We start from the raw sequence: 8264 nt of genomic DNA on the forward strand, positions 1-8264 counted from the left end.
TGTTAAGGTAGAAATACTCCCCAAATCTAAAGATTCAATGCAATTCCTATCAAAATCCCAGTTGCCTTTCTTGCAGAAATTGACAAAGTGATCCTAAAACTCATATGGAAATGCAATCTCATATGGAAATGCAATCAACCCAGAAGAGCCAAAACAATTGTGAAAGAGAATTAAGTTGGAGGACTCACACTTCCTAATATCGAAATTTACTACAAAGCTGCTGTAATAAAGACAGACTGGCACCGACATAAGGACAGACATATAGATAAATGGAACAGAATTGAGTCCATTAATTAGTCCATATATTTACGGTCAATTGATTCTGGACAAGGGCACTAAGACAACTCAATGGGTTAAGGATAGTCTTTTCAACAAATGGTGCTGGAACAACCAGACATCCACAAGCAAATGCATGAAACTGGACACTTCCTCACACCAGAGACAAACAGTAACTCAAATGGGTGGGAGACCTAAAACTATACAACTTTTAGGAGAAAATATGGGAGTAAATTTTTGTGATCTTGGGTTAGGCAAAGCCTTCTTATATATGACACCAAAAGCAGAAGTGACAAAAGAAAAATCAAATTTTAAAACTTCTGCATTGTAAATTATACCACTGAGAAAAAGAAGACAATCCAATAATGGGAGAAAACCTTTGCAAACCATCTACCTGATAAAGGACTTGATCCAGAATAAAGAATTTACAGCTCAAAAATAAAAAAACAAATACCTGAATTAACAATTAGGCAAAGATCTGAGTACATACTTTCCCAAAGATGTACAATTGGCAAATAAGCACAGGAAAAGATGTTTAACATCATTAGCCATCAGAGAAAGATAAATCAAAACTACCATTAGATATCACTTTACAACCACTAGGATGGCTATACTCAGAAACACAGATAATAAGTGTTGGCAAGGATGTAGAGAAATTGGAACCCCATACACTGATGATGGAAATGTAAAATGGTACAGTTGCTTTGGGAAACATTTTGCAACTCCTCGAAGTGTTAAACATGGAGTTACTACATGACCCTGCAATTCTACTACTCAGTATACACACAAGAGAAAGGAAAACATACGTCCACACAGAGACATGTATATGAATGTTCACAGCAGTATTATTCATAACAGCAAAAAGCAGAAGCAACTCAAATATCTCTCCATCAACTAATCTGTGATAAACTGTAGTACAGCCATACAATAGAGTATTATTTAGCAGTAAAAAGGAGTGAAGTACTGACTCATGCTGACTCACTCAACATGCATGAATCTTGAAAATATTATGCTAAGCGAAAGAAGTCAGTCCACAAAAGACCACATATTGTGTAATTCCGTTTATATGAAATGTCCAGAACAGGGAAATCTATACAGACACAAAGTAGATTAGTGTCTACCAGCAGCCGAGGGAAGAGGCTGGCAGTAATTGAGGAGTGACTGCTAATGGGTACAGGGTTTCTTTCTGGGTGATGAAAATGTTCTAAAATTGTTTGTGGTGATGGTTGCACAACTCTGTGAATATATTAAATAACACTGAATTGTATACTGTAAATGGGTGAAATGTATGGTATGGAAATAAAATTAAAAGGAAACGTAAAAAATAAAATAAACGCGAAGCGCTTAGCCGAGTGTCTTGATACACGGTGTGCCACAGCTTTAGCTATTACTTTTTAAAATGCATTCCCAGAGGCATCCCTGGAGAAGACAGTGACTATGCCTCTTATAGGTTCAGTTTAACATGTTCTATGTTCTATCACAGACACTGTCTCACAGTGGAAGCTTTCCAAATCAGGAGTGGCTGGGCCTAAGACCAGAGAGGTCTCAAAGGATCATAAGCAGGAAACAGTCAGGGTTACACAGCCACAAGAAGGGTGTTTCTCACTAATGCTCCCCTGCCCTCTGTCACTCAGAGCTGGCCCATGGTGTGGGCAGTGGAGCAGGCGGGCTGGAAGAAGAAAGTGGGGAAACCACCCAAGAAGGAAGGGGCAGTCCCTCTAGGACCAGAATTTGAGAAGGGCAAACATGTAAAAGAAATAGGACTTTTGGGAAGAAGGGCAGGGAGGAGCTTGGGAGTAGAAAAAGGAGGTCTAAACAGAAGGCATAAGGATACTAATAGGCTGACAGCGTGGTAAGTAACAGAAAGCTAAAATGTAGAATATAATAAGAAACGGTGACACTAGTCAATTCCTTCTCTGAACCCAGAGAACACTCTTTTAGGAGGAGGAGAAGGGTAAAGGGAATGACCCATCAGGATCGAAATTTATATGGAGAAGGGGGAGAAAAAAGCTAGAACTCTTTAAAACATTCATACTTTTCAGGAAGTCATCTTATACCTTCTAGGAGTTTAGACTGAGAAATCTATAGGCTTTAAATCATTGCAGTATTACTTAAAAATGCAAATAATAATAATAGAAGGTAACATTTATTGAGGGCTTACCATGTGCCAGGAACTGTGTGCTAAACTCATTATTTCCTAGTCCTCATGCTGATCCAAAGAAGCTGTTGTTGTTAGGTGCTGTGGAGTCGGTTCCGACTCATAGATGCCATGTACAACAGAACGAAATACTGCCCAGTTCTACACCATCCTCACAATCCTTGCTATGTTTGAGCCCACTGTTGCAGCCTTTGAGCCCACTGTTGCAGCCACTGGGTCAATCCATCCCGTTGAGGGTCTTCCTCTTTTTCGCTGACCCTCTACTCTACCATGCATGATGTCCTTCTCCAGGAACTGGTCTCTCCTGATAACATGTCCAAAATACGTGAGATGAAGCCTTGCCATCCTCACTTCTAAGAAGTATTCTGGCTGTATTTCTTCCAAGACAGATTTGTTCATTCTTCTGGCAGTCCGTGGTACATTTAACATTCTTTGCCAATACCATAATTTAAAGGCATTAATTCTTCTCTGGTCTTCCTTATTCATTGTCCAGCTTCCTCATGTATATGAGGTGACTAAAAACACCACGGCTTGGGTGAGGCGCACGATAGTCCTCAAGGTGCTCAAGTATCAATGAAGTCGATACTATTAATAATCTCATTTTATAGATAAGAAAACGGAAGCACAAAAAGGCTAAGTAACTTGCCCAAAGACAAAAAATTTACAAGTGGCAGAGTTCAGATTTGAATTCAGGTGCCTAATTCCAAAATCCAGAAAATTACCACTATACCAGTGTGCCCCAAAGTATATACACCATTGCTGTTCATAAAGTGATTTTTTAGGTAGAATAAATTAGACCATTTTTCATTTTACTATTTATATATGTATTTGCTATACACTGACAAAAATATAACCAGCACTTGCTGTGTACTGATAAAAACATACAGAATATTTATACTTAAAGTATAACAAATATTCTAACATAAAATATAATTATATTAAGAAAATACAGCTATTACATAACAACAGTTACATGAAGTTTTATTTTAAAATAAATACATAAAAAAAGTCAGTCAAGTTTTAAAAAGAAAGCAGGATAATGACAAGAGACCGTGGAGAAATAAAAATAGCCTGATTTTCTGAAAAAGCGAAATTTTGAATTCCTTGTTTTCTTTTCCTAGAGTATCAGTGTTCCTAACGTGTTTGTGTAAACAAAAGTTAAGTGTTTAAAAAAAGACTTTCTGTTCTATCCCCTCAAAATATAGGCAAGCACTCTCTAAAGTATACTTTCACTGGTTTGTCCCACAACATTTGAACATGCCCATGACTGCTCTCTCTGTCCACTTCTGAGCGGGCAATCGAATTCCTCTCTCTCAGGAAGTAATTTCCTGACATTTATCAGATATTCTTTCTCTTCATCTTGTCCTAATCCTATCCCCAAGCTCCAGGACCAAGCCATTTATTAAAAGGTTCCAGAAACTTTTTGGAAGGAAAAGGACTACAAGTGATCTGGCAGGCATACGGCAAAATTTTTGAACAAGCAGGGTCATATGGATGCTACCCCGAAGGTTACTCTGCATGAAGATGCCCACCTCTGCACCAAAACCAAGAAACTCCAATTGGCAGAGTGGGACAGACTCTTAATGTTTCCTTTTGAAGAACCCTGGAGAGCCAAAGACTGCGCCCAGCACTTTGTTTCCCACGATCAGACGTCCATGATGCCCCAGGGACAGGGAACACAGTAAACAATTACCGTTTCTGGCTTTTCAATGCAGTGAGCACAACTCAAGAATCCTTTGCCCCTTTGGTAAGTCATCTGACAGCTTAGGCTACTGTACTTTCCGCCCACCTTCCCAGGTGAAGGTGCCCTGACCTACCTGTGCATGTTTCCGTTGGTGGTGAAGGACTGGCCGCACACAGCACACTTGTACGGTCGCTCACCAGAGTGCACCAGCATGTGGCGGTCCAGGGAGCTGGCCGAGCTCAGCGACTTCCCGCAGATGCTGCAGGAATGGTCGGTCCCTCCAGTGTCCGTGTTGTGCTGGTGGAAGCGAGAATCTCACTGATGACTTAAGAAGATGAGTCAGAGGCTCAGCTACTACCAAATGCAAATTCAGAGGCTGACTGAAAAAACGAGTGCCATATCTCAGCTACTTTTTTTTACTGTTTTGTTTTAAATATCTTCTGTTACGGATTGAACCGTGTCTTCCGAAAAGGTATATGGAAGTCCTAACCCCTGTACCTGTGAATGTGATCTTGTTTGGAGGGGAAAAGGGACTTTAGTTGAAGCTATTCTCAGTGAAGTCATACCCCTATCCCTTTCTGAGTGGTGTCTTATAAAAGGGAAGAACAGACACCAACAGTGTCACACATGGAGAGAAGACATTATGTGAGAATATATCTACAAGTCAAGGAACACCAAGAAATGTCCAGGGCTGTCAGAAACTAAAAGACACAAGGAAGAATCTCCCCCTACACAGAGAGAGCATGGCCCTGCCAATGCCCTGATTTCAGACCCCTAGCCTCCAGAACCAGGAGACAATAAATGTCTATTCTTTAAAGCCACCCACTTTGTGGTCCTCTGTTATTTAGGCCTAGGAAATGAAGACGTCTTCCGTAACATTAACATGTTATCAGGCATACAGGTAAATAATTAGTTGGTATGATCTTCCAACCCCACGTTGCAGCTTGGAAAAATACTTCCACTGCAAGGCTCAGGGGTGGAAGTCTTTGCAAGACTTTCTATGAAACACAGATAGATGAATTGACCAGATACTAACTCGTATGAGCAGAAGGACTCTCAGCTATGCAGCAGACATGTGAAGTATTAGGAGTCAACAGCCCTCTTCAGAGGAGAACCCAAACCTGCAGATAGTAGATGGGTTTTGCCTCTGGAATAGGGACATTTCTATCCAAAGCCACAATACTATTTTATTATCAGTACCATGTCCTTCATTCTAGTCCTTCATTGTTCTAGACTTATCTATGCTCTCACGAGTCTGCCATAGCAGGAGAGGAAGAAGAATAAATCTCATAATACAGGAGAAAACCAAGACTCCAAACCAAGTAAACTCCCTACTGCAGGACTTAAATTCATACCAATATAAAGACAGAGGTCTACACCTACAATCTCATTATACCAAAAGGGGATGTGTTCACACTGACAAACCCTGTACAATGAAAAGTCATTTCTTCGACGTACATACATACATGTATATACATACATGAATACATATATATTCAAGTAACTAGATGTTTTTAAAAAATCTTAAAAGGTAGTCTGTGTGGACCTAAGAATCTAGCAATTACACAAATACACAAAAACAATCATTCAGCACTTACTTCCCAACCTACTAAAACATGAAATCTGAATGAAACCCAGCCGATTAAAACGAGGTCACCTGTCCTCTGCTGAAGACTCATTTAAAGCATGAATGCAAAAGAAGGTGGCAAACCTGACGAATGTGCATAGTTAGCTGGTGCTGTGTAGTGCAAATCTTTTCACACAGGGGACAGTTATAGGAAGACTTCTCCTCTTTCGTTTCCTAAAAGAAAGAAAGAAAGAAAGGTCTTAGAAAGGAGAATGACTTTCAAGTTACAGTAAAACAGTACCTATCATTTCTGGCATAAGCACCTGTGTCTCGGGAGCTGATCAACATGGCTGGGAGCACGGGCTCTGGAGCCTGCAGGGCTGGGCTCGGCAAGTCTGCCCTCAGTTTCCTCATTGGTAAACGGGAACAATAAAGCACCTGCTCACGGTGGTGGGGATGCAGTCAGTTAACACACATAAACCACCACAACAGCCTGGTACAGAGTAACTTCTCAATAAATAGTAGCATTTTTGTTACACTGACACCATTTAATTAACTGTCTAAGTCACTCTGTGACAGATATTAACATGTCACAGATATGCGATGGTTGCACATTCCGGTTCAAACCACGGCAGAACCAGAGAAGGCATATTTCCCCTCAAGTCTGATCCAGGCTCCTCTCACTATTTTCTACCTGGCTACTGAGGCCCCCAAGAACACATGAAAGGGCATGAAGTTCCCATCAGACAAACCCATCCTACCAATGGTGAGAAGCCCTCAGTGCCCAGCGTGCACCCAACGGGCATCAACATGGCCCCTTCACCTACTGCTGGCACCTGCCTGACACTGTTCCCATGGAAGGACGCTGTGCCTGTCCAGACTCTGATGGGGACGACAGCCATTATAAACGGCTACAGGAGAGCCAGCTCTATTAATTAATACGTGGCTAGGAGGCTCACTTATGTTCCCTTGAAACAGTGCTTCCTTAAAGCAATGTATTTTACCTTTCTAAAGAAAAGGACAACCTCCTTCACTAACCACACATTATACTCTTCTTTCCAAACAGAATGCCCCAAAACACTTTATAATTCATGGAAAGCTGCATGAACACACCCATCACTGCCTCCTCGTCCCCACAATCCCTAAGCACCATAGGTCCCTGTCCCCATCCCTCGTCCTCAAAACTAACTGGATCAAGTATTGGACACCCCTCCCAGGAACTTGGAACTGGGTTGCTGAGAGACTAAGGCAGGTAAGTAGGTTTACAAAAGTCAGCAGAACCACCTGGGGAGCTTTGTGAAATGTGGATTTCTAGACCAACCTCTCCACATGCTGAGTCAGAATCGTGAGGGGTGTGTATGTGTGTGTGTAACCCTAGAAGCCTGTGTGTGTCACAATCACAAACCGCCCAGGAGATTCTGACGTGTCTGGGTTTGGAAACAACTAAGTTAGGTGATCATGAGCACTTGAACTGAAAGTTTATGCAGCGCAGGGGCTGGGCCCAGCACTGTGGCCGGTAAAAGCCACTAGGAAGCAGTGGGGACAATGTCAGTGTTGACCAAAGTGGGAGACCAGGTCATCCAAGAGAGGGAGGGAGAGTCATCTCCGCGGCCAGACCCTTAGGGCTAGGTTGTACGTCAGTAGACCCCTTTATACTTGAACTAGGCTGAATGCATTTCTGTTGGTTGCAAATAACAGTAATAATAATACCACTTGGTGAGCACTTACTATGTACTAAACTCTGTACGTCTGTACAGAAATGTTGGTTTTTTCGCTAACAGTAAGAGACAGGCACTACTATGGATCCCATTTTCTGAATGAGGAAACTGGAGAACAGAGAAGCAAGCGACATGCCGCAGATCAGAGAACTATTAAGCAGCAGGCGTGGATTAAAACTCAGGCAGCTGACTCCACAGCCCGTGCCGTAAACCACGGTGCCATGTGAGCCTGACCAAGGAAGAAGGACAAAGCCCAAGGCACAGACAGAAAACACGCTGTGGTTGCTCATGAGTGATGATGGAAATAAAATTACCCGAAGACTATAAAGATAAATGGCCCACTGAGCAGATAGGAGGAGGGCACGCAGGACGCCCGTGTGTGGCATCTAGGGCGCTCTCTCTCACCTCTCTTCAGATTCTCAGCCTCACGTCAAACAAGACGAATCATTTCCTAATCTGAGGAAATGGGTCTCGGAATGAGGCCCATTACACATTCTCTCACTCTCAGACTGAAGGCTTTTTAAGGATATGAATTCTACAAAGTGGATCACCCAGAGATGGTCCAAAAAATTCCCAGTTTGTCACCCAGCTACCTGTAAACTTCCACTCCTTCCAGAAGTACAGTGTGTTTGGTGGGGGGAGAGTGGTGGTGGGGAATCATACCTTCTCAGCCCAGTTCTACGACCACAGTCAGAATGGAGCTGGCCCAGGATCATCGAACAGTAAGAACACTTGCTAGATAATGAGGGGTGTCTCAGAGCTGGGCCAAACATCAGGGCTGAGTTCAATCTTGGCTACTTTTGCAAAATTATTACCAATAATTTATATATATATATATATATATATATATATATATATATA

At 42.0% G+C, this 8264-nt stretch overlaps 1 protein-coding gene across 1 annotated transcript in view; it reads right to left on the minus strand.

Annotated features, from left to right (window-relative positions):
- The window catches only part of RREB1 (ras responsive element binding protein 1), a 147608-nt gene that overhangs the window by 66988 nt on the left and 72356 nt on the right, over positions 1 to 8264 (minus strand). The window contains exons 5-6 of the mRNA XM_004388944.3: positions 5830 to 5919; positions 4252 to 4415 (exon numbers count right to left, since the gene is read on the minus strand). Of these exons, the coding sequence (XP_004389001.1) occupies positions 4252 to 4415; positions 5830 to 5919 (254 nt within the window). The remainder of the gene's footprint in view (positions 1 to 4251; positions 4416 to 5829; positions 5920 to 8264) is intronic.

The sequence above is a fragment of the Trichechus manatus genome, unplaced genomic scaffold (assembly GCF_000243295.1).
Source record: "Trichechus manatus latirostris isolate Lorelei unplaced genomic scaffold, TriManLat1.0 scaffold00223, whole genome shotgun sequence".
NCBI lineage: Eukaryota > Metazoa > Chordata > Mammalia > Sirenia > Trichechidae > Trichechus > Trichechus manatus.